At 37.2% G+C, this 22265-nt stretch overlaps 2 protein-coding genes across 2 annotated transcripts in view; one reads left to right on the top strand and one right to left on the bottom strand.

Annotated features, from left to right (window-relative positions):
- Positions 1-22265, top strand: part of LOC123309063 (protein tramtrack, alpha isoform) — a 592303-nt gene that overhangs the window by 5409 nt on the left and 564629 nt on the right. The gene's annotated exons all lie outside the window — the stretch shown is intronic.
- LOC123309147 (ADP-ribosylation factor-like protein 4A) lies at positions 82-16686 on the bottom strand. The gene is made up of 2 exons (XM_044892106.1): positions 16641-16686; positions 82-944 (listed from the first exon to the last, which is right to left on the bottom strand). Exon 2 carries the CDS (start codon positions 819-821, stop codon positions 198-200), a length of 624 nt encoding a protein of 207 aa, XP_044748041.1. The 5' UTR covers positions 822-944; positions 16641-16686; the 3' UTR covers positions 82-197.

Here is a 22265-nt window from a genome sequence, read left to right as displayed (position 1 = left end):
TAGGGCTCATTTTCGATTGTGAATACGTGGTTAAAATTTCTTGGTTACGATCTGGACCACCCTGTATAATTTACATCCAATCCGATTCTATCACGTCAAGACCTTCAAGGATTGTTTCGAGATGATGCCCGAAGGAACCTCACATTCTACCTTCAAAATATTGACTAAACATCGCGTCCTACATCTTACAGACAGGTCTACCTAGCCTTCTTCTTCCGTTCTTTCGCCAGCTTCCTGCGTTTCAGTATCATCTCGTACAGCACCTCGAGCCCCTCCTGCAGACCGTCCCCGGTGATGGCGCAGGCCGGCTGGACGTGCCAGAGGTGTCCCCCAGGGGCCCCACTACCCCCCAGTTCAGTCAGACCCATCAGCTTCTCGAGCTCGCGAGGTTCCCTAGCGCCCGGTAGATCCTGCTTGTTGGCGAGCACCAGGATGGGCACACCGGCGTTTTCCGGAGACTTGACAGTCCGTATAAGCTCCATCTTCGCCTCCTCCATCCGCTCTATATCTACACTGTCCAACACGAACACTATACCGTCCGTGCACCGAGTGTACGACTTCCAAAGCGGCCGTAGCTTTTCCTGCCCGCCCACGTCCCACACCAGAAAGTTTATGCCCTTCGCCTTCCCGATCATGCCCTTCACTTTCTCGCAGTTGAAGCCTATGGTAGGTACCGTGTTGAGGTATTGGTCGAATTTTAGGCGGTATAAGGCTGTGGTCTTGCCGGCCGAGTCTAGGCCCAGCATCACTACGTGTAAGGTGCCCTGGCCCGACGGAAGAGCGTCCAGGAGGGAGGTGTTCTTGCCCATGTTCGCACCCATTTGGGGGGCCGTCCGGATCAGTCTTTGGAGTTACATGGTGTCCCGAGGTTGGGGTGTCGGTTTTGGTCCGGGCTTCGGCGGTGACGTGTTTCGCCTGCACGATGCCATCTGGGACGTGTGGATCTGGAAATGGAGGATATTTTGTTACAAATCGAGTCTTTTAAAAGATCTTGATGCAATATGAGATAAAGAGGGTATTAAACGGAGTGGTATAAAGAAGCCACCAAGTTTGTTCCAGATGAATGAGTTGAACCTACGCCAGCCAAATCATCCTGCCAAAACCAGAGGCATACTAAAATTTATTACCTACATTTTTATTACACTAGGTCCGAATTTCATTACGTAAATATCATTACACTTATACGGGCAAACAGAGAGTTTTTTCTGAGGTTTTTATCTCTGTTTTTTTCATGTATCATACGAAGATATGTATGGTACCCCGTTGACATTTTTCCTCTGCTTACACTGAGATCTGGAACGAGGAACAGGTTTTTAGGATCTGTCTCTTGTTCCCTTTCTTTACACCCGCTTCATTGTTATTTTCAGATTGTAAAAGTTTGTAACACTCTTTTTCAAAAGAATATATATATATATATATATATATATATATATATATATATATCGAAAGCTACGTGCACCACCCACTTGTAATTCTGAAGTAATTGTGATAGCGGAATGGGATTTTTTTAGTATCATTTATTATTTAATATACAATCTACCAATTACAATGTCTTTCGAGTATAGCTAGTAGAGCTATGCTTCAATTTTTGAGGTAGTTTGAAGGAAAATATTTGCGATGTATTTTTAAAGACCTTATTTTAATTTGATAACTGTTGAAGGGTCAATAATAAATACTCTTTTTATATTTATATATATGTAACCAAGATGGTAATTTGTTCGATCTTTTTTTTTCCCTTACCCTTCATTAATTTTTGCTTGCTTTAGTGGTTTGTTCGTATACAAAACTTTCTATATATGTTTCCTTCCCAATTGTTCTAATATTTTTCTTGTTGATTTGTAATGCTACCTTCTTTAAATAGCGTCTCAATGTGTACCATCTATTGTAGAACCCTGAAGACGATTTTAAATAAATCGAAACGTCGGCATTTTGTTAAATTGAGTCTCTTTAACCCAGACCAACAAGGACCCTCTCAACAGTTATCAAATGAAAATATTTGCGTTTAATGTAATCTTGTGTTTGCAGTTTGAGATATTGGAAGATCATAGAAGGTTGAATGTAGCCATAACCAGAGCTAAAAAGAAGAATAATAGTTGGGGATGTGGAAACTGTTGAGAGGTATTTGCCCTTCGCCAAATTGTTGTTTTGTTGTTTTGAGGATTCTGATTTGACTAAATTAGAGAAAAATGAAAATTATTTTAAGTAGTCCCATGTTTTGAATAATGTGAGGTTGTGTCCATAATTTTATGAAATAATGAATTATATATCTCATATTTAAGTAATCTGAATGAGTATTTGTCGCATTATATGTAGATATACTATAGTCCATTCAAGAATGATTGACATCTCGGGTGGCTATGGAAAATCGAATTTAAGTTGGTAATAGCCCATAAGTTGAGATTTTTTGTTTCGGAATTCAGGTTGGTAATGTGAATAAACATTGATCTATATACCAATTATATGTGAATCTATGCACTTACCGACGGTTATTTGAATTTTGTAGAGCTGTCTTAATTTAATCGTACAAATTGGAAACATAGTTGTGTCAATTTTAAATGCCGATTAATATACTACAAATTTGAATATTTCTTATTTTCATATACTTTTCTAGGTTAAATTAATATATTCTAGTTCTGTGATTGAAAGTACAGAAATTTTTGGAAATCTTTTGTGACCAGATATTAAGCTGCGCCTGGACTTTCAAGACCTACTGGGATGTCATTCATTCTTAAATGGACTATATATTTCAATCATTGAATTCTGAACAATATTCGACAAGTACAAAACAGGGTGAGTCTTTGACTAGTACAAATATTTTAACAGAAAAGAAGGTTTGATGGAATTAAATGAATTTAGGAATTTAGTTTTTCATTGAACTGTTGAATCTTTTTTGTACACAAGATATCACCCACGTTTCACACAGTTATTCTGAAAGTAATTTTGTTTTTCCATGTGTCGCACAGCTCACTTTTAGAACTTAAAATGGCGCTATCTTTATTATCAGGGCCAAATAGAAAAAAATGGTATGGAAAAAAAGTATTTTTTTGAACTCAAGAATCTACTGTTATATTTGTACGAGTCAAAGAAGGGTGTTTTCAAAGGTGAGGTTTTTTTTTGGACAAAAGGTAGAACTCATCAAAATAAGTCGTTTAACCAAAAACTGTCTATATAAAATATCCAAGATGGCTGAGATATAACCCCTAGAAGTTCGACAAAATTTCATTGAATTTCAAGTACGGGACTGTGGAAAGTGACATAGCAAAAACGAAACAAAACATAAACATATGGCTGGATAATGAATGGTTCAGTACCAAGTTCATCGGATTAGATGCATCAGGTCATTTTTGTTGTCATAATTGTTGTATCGTGCAATTTAGGTTAAAAAAAGTTGAAAATCAAGGCAGTTTCTTGAAAGTTCTTATGTTAGTTATGTTGAAATATGATGTTTCCCCATTTCATTTCACTTTTACGATGATTGTTGGAATGTTCGAACAAGAAGATTGTGATGCTCATTGTGAAAAAATTCGTGAATAATTTAGACGAATTTTATTGGTGAGATTTTGAAGTATCATTCTATTTTTTACACTTGTGTCCTAAGTCTCTTCTGTCAGTTGGTATCGAAATTAGCCATTTCATAAAATCTTGTGAATTACTTAAAAATGAAGAGAACGATTCGGCAATCCTAAGTTTCCATTTGAATTACCTCGTAAATATCGAAGAAGCCAATATCCTAAACGAAACCACATGGTCGAATCAGGAGATGAGTTTTTTCCCACAGTTTTGCGATAATTCAGCTAACAAACGGCCTAGGGGCGTATTAGGATTTATTTCAGTAATATTTTTCAATTTTGTCATTTTGAAAGTTTTGTATAGGTGCGTTTTGGTGAAACGCTTCATTTTGACCAGTTCTATCTTCTGTTGAAAAAAGGCCTCACCTTCAAATACACCCTGTATATTTGAGTCGCCAAAACAATAAGGCTTCCACAGTCTGTCAAAATCTGCTAGTCCTACGGTTTCACATCTTAATAACAGAATGATCTACATGCACCAAGGTTGGTTACATTCTTGTTAACGCCCTCTCGCTTTTGTCTTAATTATTTCGCAACAAATTCTAACCGAAAAAGCAAAAGCTCAGTTTCCTACCACACACGCAAAATCGGATAATTCAATGATCACCTGGTGGGATGAACTGTGGCGACCTTCCTATTTCGTCACCATCCCAGGCATCCAATAACCTACCATTACGCTGTTGAATGCTGCAATAGCGAATATAAGTGCCGCACTTTTCTTACGACTGGCTCTAATTACAGTTTTGCGTTGGTTGCGACCACAAACTCTTCCTATAGACGTTGAATAATACGCCTTGTTGCTGATATGGATTATCTATGCGAGGCATTCTAATTAGCGGTATGTTACCTATTATGTTCGGATACCAGTGTTGCGTAGTGACTGTTTGGTTAACTGGAAGATGTAATGGTTGTGGTTTGGAAGGCGGTTTATACGTATCGGATATTTTCCCGCAATGAGAACCAAGAGGAATTTAAATAGACTAAGATTAGAATGCACTATTTTGACATGACTATGGGAGGGCGAATAAGTATCTTAAGTGTTTCCTATCATGTACTACTAGATGATTGACGCGAAAGTTTTGGAAGATTGGCTGTCTTATCAAGCGAATGTGCCGTTTACGATCTATACTTCTCTCAAAAAAAAGTTCATTGGGGAATTCATCCTCGAAAAGTTATAAGAGATCATCCAGTACATTGCTAAATGACAAGAGTCATATTCTCTATTCAACCCAACGCCAGTGTTCGAGAGTGAGAATAACTCTTCTTAACAGGCATCTCCGTTAGATCAACTTCATGGAGAAGTCTGACTGTGCTTAGGGAAATTGAGGTAGCTGTGGTATCTTGAAAACTTTTCCTGTTACAAGTGCTGAGAGGCGGTCTCTAACCGAAAAAGGAGTTGAAAATAGTAGGAGACCATCTCTATTTCCCTCAGAATGTTCACTGGGGAATGCATCATCAGAAAGATAGAGGGGATCACCCAGTACATAGCTAATGGAATTCGTGAAGAGTCATATTGACATTCAACTCGCCATCAGTGTTCGCGAGTGGGAAGAACTCTTCTTGATAAGTATGTTAGATTAACTTCATGGAGAAGTCTTGTCTTCTGACTGTGCTCAGGGAAATTGAAGTACGAGGATATATTGAAAAATTCTTGGCCTACTATACAACCAAACAAAATTTCAATGTCCAAATATTTTATTACTCAACATATTCTCCTCTTAATTGGATATATTTATCACAGCGAATCTGCAACGTCTCTAGACCTTTCAAAAAAATGTTTCTTCTTGCTCTGCAAACCAGACCTCCACAGCTTTTATTACCTCCTCGTTGGAAAAAAATTTACCACCTTTTAAACTTTTTTTCAGTTGAGGAAAGAGATGATAGTCGGATGGAGCCAAATCTGGTGAATGAGGGTGGTGTTCTAGTAATTCAAACCCTCAATCACGAATTTTTTGCATGGCAACATGAGATTTGTGTGCAGGGGGGTTGTCCTGCAAAAACAAAACAGCTTTGGATAGCTTTCCGCGTCTTTTCTCTTAAATTTTTTCCAGTGGAGTGGTCAGTAATGTCGAATAGTAATCTCCGGTTATTGTTCTACCCTTATCCAAAAAATCAATCATAATTACTCCATGGCAATCCCAAAAAACCGAAGCAAGAACTTTTCCAGCAGATTTTTGGACATGAAAGATCATAGGTCATGGAGAACCAGAGTGTCGCCAAACCATCCATGTTTGCTTTGTTTCTGGATCGCAGAAATGTACCCAAGTCTCATACATAGTAATAATTCGGTTTAAGAAGTCTACATCGTTTTCAAATCGAGCACAGATCGAACGCGATGCTTCTACCCTTGCACGCTTTTGGTCAACATTCAAACATTTGGGGATCCATTTTGCAGCAATTTTTCTCATGTTCAAATTGACGTGAACTATATGATGAACGCGTTCGTATGAAATATTCAGTGCTTCAGATATCCGTTTTAGCCCAATTCGACGGTCTGATAAAATCATGTCATGAACTGCATCGTTATTTTCGGGGACTGACACAGAAACTGGCCTTCCCGATCGGTCATCATCTTCAATGGAAAATTCACCTCTTTTGAAGCTTGCAGTCCAATTTTTCACGGTCGCATACGAAGAACATTGATCACCAAGGGTATTAAGCATATCTTCGTAAATCTGCCTACTTCTTAACCCTTTTAAATACAGGTACTGAATGACGGCTCGATACTCCAATTTTTCCATTTTCACAATTTCGATGAACATCTTCTTTCTTTTAATTTATTGCGTAACTCTGGTTTACTTTTTTGACCTCAAACTTCACACTGACACTTCTACTGAGTTATTGTTCGTTACTATAGTAACGCATTAGTTTTTTTATTCATGGAACTGGTCTAGGCTACCTAGATATGAATACATCCTCGTATGAACATGAAGAAAAGTCTCATAGAGTTGAAAACTTATTCGAGAGTTTTCAAATCCTTCCCATTTCACCTTCAACTATTCGAAAACCTCTCATTTCGTTACCAACCACCTATGCAGAATAGCATTATGCAAAATATTCCCTTGTTCCGTCCACCATGGAAACTAGCTGTGCAAAAATTAGCATAGTTACACGGAGTTAACAGTACTTTACGTAAGTCGAGCATATTGAGGAGAATCGATAATTTTTTATGGAGACTGGACACGCTCTTACGGTTATCATGTATTCTCATCTTCTTTTGCTTCAATTATGAATTTTACGGGACGGTTGGGAGGAGAGATGGGTAATGGACAACGCTAAGGAATGCAGAAAACTGTCGAAGGATCTACAAGCTGTTCAAACGGAACGTCAATCTTCTGCAGTTACATGAGGAGCGTTTGATACAGATTTGCGCTTATGTAAAGAATGATGTTGTTCGTGAAAGTTTTGAATGCAATTTCAAGTGTTTTGTCACAATTTCTGTCAAAACAAGCACTGTTCTGATAAAAGAAATTCCTTAATAGTTCATATTCTGTAATTCATCATTTGGACTGAGTAACTCAAATTCATCCACATCAACGATCGATGCATGAAATCCATTCGTATCCCCTTGATGTTTTCTTTGCTTCGGTATTTCCAATGATTCATACGAATATGAAGAATAACCAGAAGCTGCCCGAAATGACCGCACACCTCTTGAGCGATACTTCCAAGAATATGGGTCTTACCCTCCTGTGAGAGTATTCCGAGAAACAAGAGAAGTACTCTCGAGTGACCAACGACCTAAGAATCCAAGGTGATCGATCCTGGCTCTTTCGAAAGCGTTTCAAGAAAAATGGAGGGAATACCACGTATTTGAAGATTTCAAAAATCATCTGGACACATTTAATTCATTGAGAAGTATCAGGAGTATTTTTGAATTTTTTGTAAAAATTGACTACGTACCAATTATACACATACCTTTCGACAGAACCTGAAAGAAAGGTTTTTGTCACACTTCAAACGTTTTATTTTCGGATTGATGTGGCCAATACTTTAATTAAAATTTATAATTGAAATGTAGTTGCTGGAAATGCCCTATTCTTTATTCCAAACACTTCTCATATTGTTTTGTGACAGATTTAAAAACGGTATTCAAAATGGTAGGACGATCCATTTTTTCAATGATTCTGGCCTTCAGTAGGTCCATAGCAAAAATAAGTATTTGAATAATAGAATTCTTCAACTGAGGGCATAGGAAGAAATCGCATGGTGTAAGATCACAACTTCGTGAAGGAAATTCATGTTTAGTATTGACGCTGTTGAGATGATTCTGAAAAATACTCCTTAGAGTAGCCTTGCTGGTGCGGCTCTGTGTGCTCTGGCTTTTTCTTTTTGAAAATAATTATTGGACCAGCTATAAAATGTATTATTCTTTCTACTTTATAACTTGCTGCCGCTCAGTTCCATCAAAGATTACAGGTCCCACATTTTGCCTCTGATTTATAGCATAATAAACTAAACTGGGAAAGAAGTTGTGTCTGAATTGAAAAACTTTGCTTTCTAGATGCTGCTCTTCATCATATTTGGAGAATTGACATATAAAGAAAGATGAAATTAAGCACGACTAGAAAAAAGTAACTGATACAGCTTATCAACTAGCTAAATCTGTGACACTACACTTTTGAGGTCAAAGTATCCAATTTTTCGAATTTCAGATATATTTTTTATTTTTCATAATCAAATTACTCGAAAACTGCGTATTATACGAGAAAGCAGGAAAAATATTTTTACGAAACGTTCAAATATTCATTAGATAGCGTTCAAATTAGTTTAAAGAGTTGGGTTCTTTGAATTTTCGGTATTTTTATGGCACGTATTGCTCATAATGAGAAAACTGGTAGATGTGGCTGATATCTTGTGTTCGAAAAAGATTCTTCTAATAAATGAAGAACTATATCCGGAAATTCATTTCATTCGATTGAACCGTTTGTGAGATCGAACTAAAAATAAATTTTTTTATGGTTTTTCAACAGCCTGTATCTTTTAATTCGAATCGGAAAGAAATGGTAAAGGACAAAAGTGTTTCTTTTGACCTCAACAATCTGCTCTTAAACTATATATACGAGTCAAAGACTAACCCTGTATTTGGGAACACACTGATGTTTCCTCCATCAAATATTTCAAATTCTTTTGTTTGCTCGACCACTTCTTTTTTTCTTTTGAATACTACCCGAGTCACAGAAAACGCGAAAGAGTAATTTGGAAAGATTGAAAATCCTCATCAACTTTGGGATACTCCATCCCGGATTCGCTGAAACATTTATCAATAGAGTATTTCCACTAGCCTTCTATTTTCTCCCTATTTCCGAAGTAGAATTCAACAATCAATACTTTTTGTACGTCGGTCAAAGCCGGTCAAAGCATAATTAGCTGATGGTTTTTGATACAATAAGGATCTGGAACTCTACCTTGACAGTTTACCAGAAAAATGGTAGAGTAGAAGCTAAAAATTACGTTTAGATACAGAATATCGACCTTCGAAATGTCGTAGCCTACTTGACGACGAAATTTTTTTCACGCACCTTATATTGGTAGTTTTTGACAGACAGATGTCAAAGACAGTACTACCAACCCCAAAAATATGATTTCACAGTCATCGAGGTTTAAATGATAACACCATCTTGTATTTTTTGAGCGAGGTAGTATAAATATAAAGAAATTAACCTTTTTCCATGTATTCCTGGCAAAGATTCAGGAAAAATTGCCATTACGACCTTTCTGATACTCCCAACGGTCCCTTTTATCGCGCTTCTTCCCCAACAGACGTCCGAATAAGCCTTGAAACAGTTCCCGAGCATGCGGTAAATTTCACAGTGGTGCTCAATGGCGTAAATCATCATTGGGCCAGCAATTTTCGAGCATACCGAGGCGTAGAGTCTCTACAACCCGGTGCATTATGGTTTTCACGAAGTAATAGTAGGTACATAATCATGATACACTTCCTCTGTTTCTGCTCATTTCCGCCTGTATTGTTGCCGATTGAATGGAAAATTCGATATTGAATGCGGAAGTTCTCGAAATATAATCATTTTTTGATGATCCAACTATTTCACCCAGACCAGTCTACCAGGATTGGAGGCGTCTTCCGCAAAAGTGCGCTAATTGCTAAATTATTTCCTGCCGTGACTTATCCCGTCTACCGGAGATCTATGAAGTGAAAACGAACGATTTTCATGACTAAATCGATTGAGAGAGACGAAGGTGCGTCAGCAAGAGAAGAGGCACTTGAGTTGAAGATGCTGAGGCGTTTAAAAGCGTCCACTCTCGACCTTTGACGTCATGCTCTTACCAATAGAAAGTGAATCGGAGACTCCATTATGTTATCTTTGTTATTTTTTATCTTGCTTGGAAAATGTGAAACCTTATTAGGATTAGTTGTAACCCTACTTCCATAATATTTTAATTTCATACACTCCGAATGAATCATTGAGCAAAATAAACCACGTTTAAATGTTGAACGTTGCGAAATATTCCCTTGATTTTATCCAAGAGTTATTCAACTCAACACAAAATTCTTGAGCAGATATGAATGTTGTGTTGTTGAAGTTTGTGGTTTTATACGTCGATAAATATTCCAGATCGTTTCATCGCAAAGTATCCCACCGGTATAATGCAGGAATGAGCTGTTGATTCAGGATGCTGCGAAGTAGAGTTTTCGTGGAGCAGTTAACCGTATTGCCCGATCTTGTACGACAGTTGTAGCTCTTACTCCTACAACCACATTAGTTTGCAGGAATTCCACTAGTACAAAAGCTATTTCACGATCTACTAACTACACGTTGTAAACCAGGTTAGCAGTCGCCTGTTGAGTTAAACCTTCGTTTAGCCAACACACTAACGCCCGGTTTTACAATCGAAGGTTTACCTTTGGTAAAGGAAATTTTACAGGTTAGGTTTTCACAATCACACAAAAAATAGTTAACTTAACCAACACCTGAAGTATGGATAAACCTAAAGTGAATTGTTCAAGTTGGACGGCTTTTAAACGCATGTTGAACACGTGACAATTGATCCACAATTGATACTACATAACACCAGATGAAGTGGAATGGCCCATACGGACCACACGAAAGACACAAACTAAAAATCAGGAACCTACAAGAAATGAGTTTCTTGTAATTTTTTTCAACACACCTCAATACTGAAAATTTGATTCTAGTGCAAAAGCTGAGTTTTCTCTGTTTAATTTTTGATCAGTGTACAGGGTGAGTCTTTGACTCGTACAGATATTTTAACAGTAGATTCTTGAGGTAAAAAAAACACCTTTTCTATACCGTTTTTCCTGATTCGGGCCTGATAAAAAGATATAGCCATTTTAAGTTTTCATAATAAGCTGTGCCACCCCTGATAAAACAAAATTACCATCAGAATGAATAGCTAAATCTGTGACACTACAAATCTATGAATCTTTTGAACAGAGTTTTATGTAGCCAAAGCACCCAATGTTTCAAATTTCACAGACCCTTTTTGATTTTTGAACATCAACTTACTCAAAAACGGCGCATTATACGAGAAAATGTGAAGAATACTTTTGTTTTATAAAACGTTCAAATATTCAAAAGATAGCGTCCAACTTAGTTTCAAGAGTTGGGTTCTTTGAGTTTTGGGTATTTTTAGGGTACCTAATGGTGATAATGAGAGAAACCTGGGAGACGTGGGTGATATTTTGTGCTCAAAAAAGATTCATCAAATAAATGAAAAACTATATTCCGAAATTCATTTTATTCGATCAAACCGCTTGTGAGATAGAACTAAAAATAATTTTCTTTATGGTTTTTTAACAGCCTGTATCTTTTAAACCGAGCTGATTCCAAAAAAAGTGTTTCTTCTGACCTCAAGAATCTACTGTTAAAATATTTGTACGAGTCAAAGACTCACCCTGTATTTTAATTTAATAATGAACGATCGATTTATTAACGAGAAATCTCGTAAGAAATCATAACATATATTGAAACTCTTGTACTTATTTGAATTGTCGAGAGAAACGAGTTTTTGTGAAAGAAATGAAATGGATGCTAATTTAATAGGAATTTTTATGGGATTGTCAATATGCTTTTTTGTTGTTGTAGGTACAGGGTGGGCAAAATTCGTTGTCTAGGGAGAGGATCTCGAGAACCTATAGTTCTCAGCTAGAAGAAAACAGATGACACATTTCCGAGCTCTTTTTCGGAGAAACAAAGTATGGTGAAAACCGCAGCCTCCTATGATACTTCGTTTTTGAGTTTGACAATTTCGTAAAGTTCTCATAACTTTTTTGTCTTTGAAGTTACAAATCTGAAACTTGAACCTTCTTCAGGCTCTCTTTTACGTAGAATCCACTGATGAGCTCAAAATATTTTTTTATTTCGAATCATTGGGTGAACTTTCATTTTGTTAAATAATGCAAACTTTTATTGAATTTGTTATTTTTGAATTGGAAAGAAATATTTTGTCAGTAGATTCTACGTATGCAAATGCCTAAGAAGGTTCATGTTTCAGATCTGTAACTCCAAAGACAAAAAAGTTATGAGAACTTTTCGGTATCGTCCAAATCTCGATTTTTGTTTATAACTCGAAATCTAAAAATGATAGGCCGATTCTGTTTTCAGAATTGGATTAGTCATGAAAAAAGAAGAATGTGTCATCCTTTTTCTTCTAGCTGCTATAGTTCTCGAGATCCCCTCAGTAGACAACGAATTTTGCCCACCCTGTACAACCAAATAAATTTGTTGGGAAAACAGTCAGGTTCAGGGACTCTCTTTAATTCATTCTGGCTTTCGCTAACTTTTTTATCAGCTTCTTCAGGAATGTTTGAGTTGAGGTTATACAAGTTGAGCCATTTCCATTTTACTTCAGAAGAAATCTTTACCATTAATGGCAGTTTCTTCACAAAAATTCTGTACTTGGACGATAATCATATTACAATTTCGATTACCAACAAGATTTTCAAATTATCAAATCTTTTCTTTTTAGACGTCAAAAATACATTCATTCGATTGTTGTTGTACAACAATTTTTAATAACTTATAATGAATTTCTTGGTCTGGCTCGACTATGAAGAGGCGGTAGAGTGTAGAAGTTGGTGGGCAGGCTCAAGTATCTCCTAGGACTGTGAAGGATCCATAAACACCTTAACTTTTGAAGGAAAAGATCAAGGCACTTGAGATTTTCAGGGTAGGTTGAGGATCCAAATGCGTCATCAATGAATGAATTTTTTTCAATATTCAAATTCAACTAAATCGAAATTTAGTAGATTACTAGACCGGTAGTTGAGTAGAGATAAGGAAACTTGTGCAAAAATACATGAGGATCGCATCATTAGAAAATAAAAAAAAATCTCAAAAAATTTGCATCCCAAATTTTGCACTGCACAACCTAAAATCTGCCTTCTTTCAGGAAAAATGAAGAAAATAATTTTTTTCGTGGAGCCCTTCAAAGATTGTCAAGTTCAGTACCTTAGATTACGACAGATCGATCATAATTTCAGACAGCTTCCTCTTCTTTCATCTCGAGCCAAATGTAACTGGCACCACAAATCCGTTTTTCACGTCACAAGCTGTCGATTTGGATAAAATCCCGACACCACTAACCGAAAGGCTTTCAAGCCTTAGTAGACCGATACTCTTCTACCCAGAAAAGTCGGTAATTGAAGACCGTTTAGCTCGTCGAAGGCCGGTCGCCTTCTGCGAAAGAACGGCATCTCGATTTGTATGCCGAACGCAATGCTCGGCTCTCATGTAGCAGCAGCAATAGGTGTACGAAAGGAACACGATCGGACTGTTGTTTAACCCATCCGCAACGATTTGTTGTTGGCGGCTACCGGCGTACTCGGGAACTTGACCATTTTTTCCATTCGATCTTCGTCGCGTGTGTTAAAGGTCGTTCAACGATGTGCCTAGTTTCGCTTGCATAATGACGAGCCGTGCGACGCGACGAGCTACAAAAGGCCAGCCGGTCGATTTCTTATAAGAGGATCCCAAGAAGATAAACGAGTGAGGCCAAAGAAATCTGGAAGTGTGTAGCTCGCTTCGATAACCCTGACGATTTTTTCATGACAAGCCCATTATTTCTAATTTGATGATGGATGATCAGGTCAACTTTGAGGAGATGTAGAAGCCAGGAAAGGGACACTAAACATAAGCTGATTTTTTAGGTGATGAATTGGTTTTTTGCGCATAGAAAAAACTAACTTTCATTCACCTACCGCGAACAGTTTAGATTTTATGATTTTTTCCGCGAAGGTCCAAAATTTCCGATTTTCCATCGACCATAACTTGACAACTAATCCTTTCAGCAAAATTCAATTTGTATATTCGTAATCTACGCCCTCGATTCAGTAAATAGTCCAATTTTGGTGGAAATTGGAGAGATCGAAATTTTTTCAAATTTTCCATACATTGTATGGAAAAATTTGGATTTTTGTGTAAAAATTTTTGGTCTTCAATCTGAACCAAATTTATACTGTACACTAATTCAAGGGCGGAGAACACGAATATGCAAACAGATATTTTAAAAAAAAATTATTTGTCAAGTTAGGGTCAATGGAAAATCGGAAATTTTGGACCTTCGCGGAAAAAATCATAAAATCTAAACTGCTCACCGTAGACGAATGAAATAAGGTTTTATCTATTCGCAAAGAACCAATGTATCACCAAAAAAATCAGCTCATGTCTATCCCCTTTTTTCTGGCTGATACAGCTCCTCAAAGTTGACAAATTTTTTCGAAAATTTATTTCCCGAAATATCGATCCTAGAAAAAAACTAATTGCATATTCGTGATCTACGACCTCAAATTAGTCGAAATAATGACCCAGGTCGATATAGCTAAATGAATAATTTTTTTCGGACATTTTTCATTGAACCCAGGGAGTACAGGAAGGGCAAAATTCGATGGGATTGAAGGGCAGATCTGTAACTATAAGAGCTAATAATGAGTTTTCAACTTATAAGTTGTACAGGATGAGTCTTTGACTCGTACAAATAGTTTAACAGTAGATTCTTGAGGTCAAAAGGAATATTTTTTTCCTTTACCATTTTTTCCATATCGGCTCGGTTTAGAAGATACAGGCTGCTGAAAAACCATAAAAAATGTTATTTTTAGTTCTATCTCACAAACGGTTTCATCGAATGAACTGAATTTCGGTATATCGTTTTTCATTTATTTGATGAATCTTCTTTGAACACAAGATATCACCCACGTCTTCCAGTTTCCTCATTATTATCCTTACGTACCATAAAATACCATAAATTCAAAGAATCCAACCCTTGAAACTAAGTTATACGCTATCTAATGAAGATTTGAACGTTTTGTAAAATAAAGGCATTGTAACGTCTTTTCCTCGGTGTACTCGAGCGCCAGCTATTCTTTAAGGGAAAATAGCAAACCTACCCTGGTAGCTACGAGCCGAAGACAATGTTCCTCGGTGTCTGGGGTGTTATCGACAACCAGTGAAAGTCAAAATCAACGTACACAAATTATATTTGTCGATTCGTACAAGGAAACACAAATGGCACTATTATAATATTCGTACAGTGAAAGACTCGAGATCAGTGAATTTACAAGGCAGAACGGACGGAATGAAACAGGATCCGATCTCAAACGTTGTACGGGGTTTACGGACGTGTTCGCCAGCCAGAACCTAAGACGCTCACTTAACGGGCAGGTATCGGACTTCAGCCAGGTTAGGACACAGAATTACGACGGCTCACCCTTAGGCGCGTTCGGCTCACCCCGGGTATGCACACCAGCAGAGTGCTTACCTAACCGTAGGGGTGAACACGGGAACGAACGGGAATATTCTAGGAAGGGTAGCCACCCCAAAGTGCCTTCTCTATTATATCATATCATATTATCAATGAAAATGATCCGCCAACTTGACCAAACGATTTTTTTTTGGAGGGACAATCGGAGATTCATGTGAATACTCTGTGTCGAAGCCAGTGTGTTAAATCTACCGATCTTCTGACCCCCCTTCGAAGGTAGATCTAATTTTAATCTGGTTTTATCGAACCTTAACACCGAACAAAACCCTCAGTTATAACTGTCATCATACAGATAGCAGCTTCCTCTATCAGAGATAAAAAAATACATCACTTTTCATCGCCTTCAAAGTTATAAAATTAAGGTGTATTTACGGCTGATAAAATCCGCCGAATGGCCACAGCCAACAAATTGCTCTCCTCAATTCAGCCGACATTACAGGAGTCGGTTTAACGAGAACAGGACTGGATGGCTCTTCGCAGACGATGTCTGAATTTAGCATGCGCCGAGACGTTTGGCCAAACTTTAATTGCAGACGGGCAGGGCCAATGAATAACTTCAATTAGTACTTGGTAAAGTTAATGTTTTAGAGAGCAGAGGCCGCCGTATTTTGTCGCGGATAAAACCGAGCATAATTTTTGATTGGAGAAGCCTGGAGTGCTTTCCTCGGAGCTTTCTCCGCTAATTCCTTTCCAAGATGCGACGCAGCGAACTTGGAGAAATGCAAAGTCTGAAACAGCATTGTTTGGAAGAGAGGCGGCTAAGGAGATTATTGCTTTTTTAACTCGATTTTTTTAACGAATGGGCTCAAATTTGAATACAGTAGAATCCGCTTATAATGACATTGAGGGGAAATGAAAAACACGTCATAATAACCGGAAGTCACAAAAAGCAAAATTGATGATATTTTTTATGGATTCAATTTGAGAGAAAAACGACAAATTATATGTTTCCTTTATTGAAAAAATTTAAAATTATCAGCTAAATATGAAGAACTTTTTCGTTTTTACAAAAAAATCTGATATATCTCGTATCGTATCAAACCTCGTCGCATGAAAAGGGGTGGGGTGGCTTGAGAAAACGCTCGAGATGTCACTATAACCGGATAAATTTTCTACAAATAATGTTGTTGTATCTGAAATCATGTCATTGTAAGCGACATGTCATTATAAGCGAAGTCATTAAATCCGAACCCTGTTGTAAGGAGTTTTGAATGAAACCAAACTTAACACTGCAATTGCGTCATAATAAGCGATTGGTCAATATAGCCGGCGTCATAATAATCGGATTCTACTGTATTTCGTCGGAAAGGAAAGCATTTTTTAACTTACCCGAACAGTCTGGTGGTTTCCGGGGGTAGATGAGGAGTGAAGGCAACTGAAACAAAAAAGTTACGAATATAGTTTCCATTCATTTTTATCAATACTGGTAAATCAAATGACGGTAGGTACTTGACTTAACAGTAGAAAATTGAGGTAAAAAAAAAACACTTTTTTCCTTTATCAATTTCCCCGAATTGGCTCCGTTTGAAAGATACAGGGTGTTGAAAAATCACAAAAAAAAGTTATTTAGACAAGACAGAACGGTTTTGTACCGAGGTCGACGAAATTTCCAGATTTATTTCTAGAAAAGCTGCTGTTTTGAAATATGTATCATATTCAGATCTACGATGATTTTTCTGGGAGATACGCTTGACGAAAGTTGACCTTCGAAAAATTCCCAAAAAGATAGGATCAGATAAAAATTCGTCAAGACCGAACGGTTGTACCGAGGTCAATGAAATTTTCAGATTTATTATTAGAAGAGTTGCTCTTTCAGAATATGTATAACATTTCCATCTACGGCTACTTTTTTTGAGAGATAAACGACTCGAAAGCTGACCTTCGAAAAATCCTGAAAAATATGGGTTCAGTTGAAAATTTGTCAAGATCGAATGGTTGCACCTAGACCGATGAAATTCTCAGATTTATTACTAGAAGAGTTGCTCTTTTAGAATATGTACCACATTTTCATCTATGGTTACTTTTTTTGAGAGATAAACGACTCGAAAGCTGACCTTCGAAAAATTCTGAAAAAGCTGGGTTCATTTAAAAATTTGTCAAGAACGAACGGTTGCGCAGAGATGGATGAAATTCTCAGATTTATTACAAGAAGAGTTGCTCGTTCAGAGCGTGTATCACATCTTCATCTACGGTTACTTTTATTGAGAGATAAACGACTCGAAAGCTGGCCATCGAAAAATCCTGAAAAAGATGGGTTCGGTTAAAAATTCGTCAAGATCGAATGGTTGCACCTAGACGGATGAAATTCTCACATTTATTACTAGAAGAATTGCTCTTTCAGAATATGCATCACATTTTCATCTACGGTTACTTTTATTGAGAGATGAACGACTCGCAAGTTGACCTTCGAAAAATCCTGAAAAAGCTGGGTTCAGTTAAAAATTCGTCAAGACTGAACAGTTGCACCTAGATGGGTGAAATTCTCAGATTTATTACCAGGAGAGTTGCTCTTTCAGAATATGTATCATATTTCCATCTACGGTTACTTTTATTGAAAGACTCGAAAACTGACCTTCAAAAAATCCTGAAAAAGATGGGTCAAGATCAAACGGTTGCGCCGACATGTATGAAATTCTCAGATTTATTACAAGAAGAGTTCTCTTTCAGAATATTTATCACATTTCCATCTACGGCTGCTTTTATTGAGAGATAAACGACTCGAGAGCTGACCTTCGAAAAATCCTGAAAAAGATGGATTTAGTTGAAAATTCGTCAAGACCGAACGGTTGCGCCGAGATGGATGAAATTCTCAGATTTATTACTAGAAGAGTTGCCCTTTCAGAATATGTATCACATTTCTATCTACGGTTACTCTTATTGAGAGATAAACGACTCGAACGTTGACCTTCGAAAACTCCTGAAAAAGCAGGGTTCAGTTAAAAAATCGTCAAGACTGAACGGTTGAAACTAGATGGTTGAATTTCTCAGATATATTACTAGAAGAGTTGCTCTTTCAGAATATGTATCACATTTCCATCTACGGTTACTTTTATTGAGAGATCAACGATTCGAAAGCTGACCTTCGAAAAATCCTGAAAAAGATGGGTTCAGTTAAAAATTCGTCAAAACCGAACGGTTGCACCTAGATGGGTAAAATTCTCAGATTCATAACTAGATGAGTTACTCTTTCAGAATATTTATCACATTTCCATCTACGGTTACTTTTATTGAGAGATAAACGACTCGAAAGCTGACCTTCGAAAAATCCTGAAAACGCTGGGTTCAGTTAATAATTAATTCGTCAAGACCGAACGGTTGCACCTAGATGGATGAAATTCTCAGATTTATTACTAGAAGAGTTGCTCTTTCAGAAGTGTATCACATTTCCATCTACGGTTACTCTTATTGAGAGATAAACGACTCGAAAGCTGACCTTCGAAAAATCCTGAAAAAGATGGATTTAGTTAAAAATTAATTCGTCAAGACCGAACGGTTGCGCCGAGATGGATGAAATTCTCAGATTTATTACTAGAATAGTTGCTCTTTCAGAATTGTATCACATTTCCATCTACGGTTACTCTTATTGAGAGATAAACGACTCGAAAGCTGACCTTCGAAAAATCCTGAAAAAGATGGATTTAGTTAAAAATTAATTCGTCAAGACCGAACGGTTGCGCCGAGATGGATGAAATTCTCAGATTTATTACTAGAATAGTTGCTCTTTCAGAATATGTGTCACGTTTCTATCTCCGTTCACTATCGAAAAAATTCAGATATAAGTTCACCTTCGGAAAATACCCAAATATGGAAATCTCAAGGACGATATTATGTATTTGGACGAACGCTTATTAGCTTCTTTCACTTTTGCGGTTATCTTTCATATTTGATAAATACATAAACATACTCTGCCCACATCTAACAGGAGTATGACTTCCTCAATTAACGAAATAGACAGACCGTTTGGAGCGGTCATCACAAAATCCATTTATCAAAACTGCGGTATCGTTAGAAGATAAACCGGTGGTATATGAATCCTTCGATTAGTTTTCGTTCTGGGAATTCCAATAAGGTGAAATTCTCAGGATGCGTTCCTGAAGTGGTAGGTTCTCATCCGTGAGACCCTCATCGGAAGTCGATGACGAGATGCTTGAGGTTTGATCCATTGCGTAATAAATCGCTGGTGGTTTGTGGTGTCAGGTGAAAAATTGATTGGAGGAATGAAGGATGACTTTGAAAGGGAAAGAAGTTGGTGTTTCATTATCGTGTGAAGGAAAATTTGTTCCGATTACGAGGATGTATTGATATCTAGTTAGCCTAGACCAGTAATATTGCGTTACCATAGCAACGAACAATAACTCATCAGAAGTGTCAGTGTGAAGTTTGAGGTCTAAAATGTAAACCAGAGTTGAGCAATATATCAAAAGAAAAAAGATGTCCACCGAAATTGTGAAAATGGAAAAATTGGAGTATCGAGCCATCATTAAGTACCTGTATAAAAGGGTTAAGAGGTAAGCAGATTTACGAAGATATGCTTGGTGATCAATGTCCTTCGTATGCGACCGTTAAAAATTGGACTGCAAGCTTCAAAAGAGGTAAATTTCTCATTGAAGATGATGACCGATCGGGAAGGCCAGTTTCTGTGTCAGTCCCCGAAAATATCGATGTAATTGATTTTATCAGACCGTCGAATTGGGCTAAAACGGATATCTGAAGCACTGAATTTTTCATACGAACGCGTTCATCATATAGTTCACGTCAATTTGGACATGAGAAAAATTGCTGCAAAATGGATCCCCAAATGTTTGAATGTTGACCAAAAGCGTGCAAGGGTAGAAGCATCGCGTTCGATCTGTGCTCGATTTGAAAACGATGTAGCCTTCTTAAACCGAATTGTTACTATGGATAAGACTTGGGTACATTTCTACGATCCAGGAACGAAGCAATAATCGATGGAATGGCGACACTCTGGTTCTCCAAGACCTAAGAAGTTTCGTGTCCGAAAATCTGCTGGAAAAGTTCTTGCTTCATTTTTTTGGGATTGCCATGGAGTACTCATGATTAATTTCTTGGATAAGGGTAGAACTATAACCGGAGATTACTATTCGACAATACTGACCACTCTACGGGAAAAAATTAAAGAGTAAAGATGCGGAAAGCTATCCAAAGTTGTTTTGTTTTTGCAGGACAACGCCCCTGTACACAAATCTCATGTTGCCATGCAAAAAATTCGTGATTTAGGGTTTGAATTACTAGAAAACCCCCCTTATTCACCAGATTTGGCTCCATCCGACTATCATCTCTTTCTTCAATTGAAGAAAGTTTAAAAGGTCGTAAATTTTCTTCCAACGAGGAGGCAATAAAAGCTGTAGAGGTCTGGTTTGCAGAGCAAGAAGAAACATTTTTTTTTGAATGATCTAGAGACGTTGCAGGTCAGCTGTAATAAATGTATCCAATTAAGAGGAGAATTTGTTGAGTAATAAAATATTTTAATTTTTGTTTGATTCTATAGTAGGCTAAGAATTTTTCAATATATCCTCGTATTTCAACAAATCGACGGGAAGGTGAAGATGAAACATAAAAAAACAGAACCCAAAGCGATACGAACTGTATGGACTAAAGTCTAATCACCAAAATCAGCTGCCATTACTACTGACACCAAGTTTGGAAATTTTGGTCAATTTTTTTTCGGTTCTAAGAATCGCGTGCGCAACTAATTGATTGAACAATTCTAATAATGATTCAAAAACTGGAAATCGTCCAATATCAGAGGGAAACAAGATGAAATCAAGCACATGGGAATTTTTCCTCACGCCAAGGTTCAGCGTATCCGGATATATTGCACGATAAATTAAAAAGGATTTGGACGATATCCAGCCAGAAATATTGGATTTCCCACGCAGGATCGATGAAATAAATATCAATCTACGGATTCGGCTCGGATTATTATTGAAATTTACGAGAAGGGAATTATATTGCTCTCTTGGTGTTGCCAAATGGATAAAAGGCACTACGGCATTCCTTGTAGAATCTTCTTTTGCCCTCGTAGCGTAGTAATAAGTTCACGTTTTTGCTGGAAATGCTTAAAAATTCACGATAGAATAAGGTTTTTTGCACAAAAAATTAACAAGATAACTTCGAAATATGACGGATACGATTAATATTCTCTAGATAAATTCCACATTGCATATTTCACTATTTTCGCTGTTATTTCATTATCGATGGATATTTTGAAGCGAAATTTATGATCAGATAGTACACGATACGATCAAAGATTATAGAGTAGAAAGATAGGAAACGAAGCAACTAGAGTGATGCGAGCGCCATCTGTGTTTAAAATGTGTTTTTGAGGCCCTAAGACTGGTTAAAATGTTAATTCGAGGGACATATGAAATTTTGCGAGATGACAGAGTCATATGGCCATTTTGATCAAACAGGTTTTGAATGTTTTGATTCTCGTATCCATAGACAACCTCGTATCGCCTTTCGTTTTTCAAGCCCGTTCTAGTTGCTGATTATTGAAATTTGTGTCTAACTTCTTGGCGAAAACCTCAGAATATCGTTCGAAAATTATTGTATAGTGAAGAACTGTGGATCAAATAAAACGAATTTTACTAAGGAAAATGGGAATGTAAGTATTAAAACTGGTAACATGTGACTCGGTCATTCATTGATTTTTATTTTCAGTGCTACGAAGTGGATAAAATTTTCAGGGCGTAGAGGCCTGCAAACATTACTGATTACACCATGTGCAATGAACATTTTACTGCAAGTCGATTGAGAATTGTTCATCCACGTAAATTGTTGTATGCAGGAAGCATCCCTCGCATGAAGGGCTCATTTAGGGGAAATTATGACTTTTATACGTCCATTCAAAGATTCTCAATTGCCTTCAATATATTCAGAAATGCAAAAGTTTTATGGATTTCGATTTGGGAATCGGGTGATTGTCAAATT

Source organism: Coccinella septempunctata, chromosome 1 (genome assembly GCF_907165205.1).
Source record: "Coccinella septempunctata chromosome 1, icCocSept1.1, whole genome shotgun sequence".
Lineage (NCBI taxonomy): Eukaryota > Metazoa > Arthropoda > Insecta > Coleoptera > Coccinellidae > Coccinella > Coccinella septempunctata.
The sequence above is the reverse complement of the archived record's forward strand: the minus strand, read 5'-3'. Positions and strand labels throughout refer to the sequence as shown.

What these genes read in the sequence shown, in the direction of transcription:
- LOC123309147 (XM_044892106.1), bottom strand. Translation starts at nt 821, where the DNA reads ATGGGTGCGAACATGGGCAAGAACACCTCCCTCCTGGACGCTCTTCCG.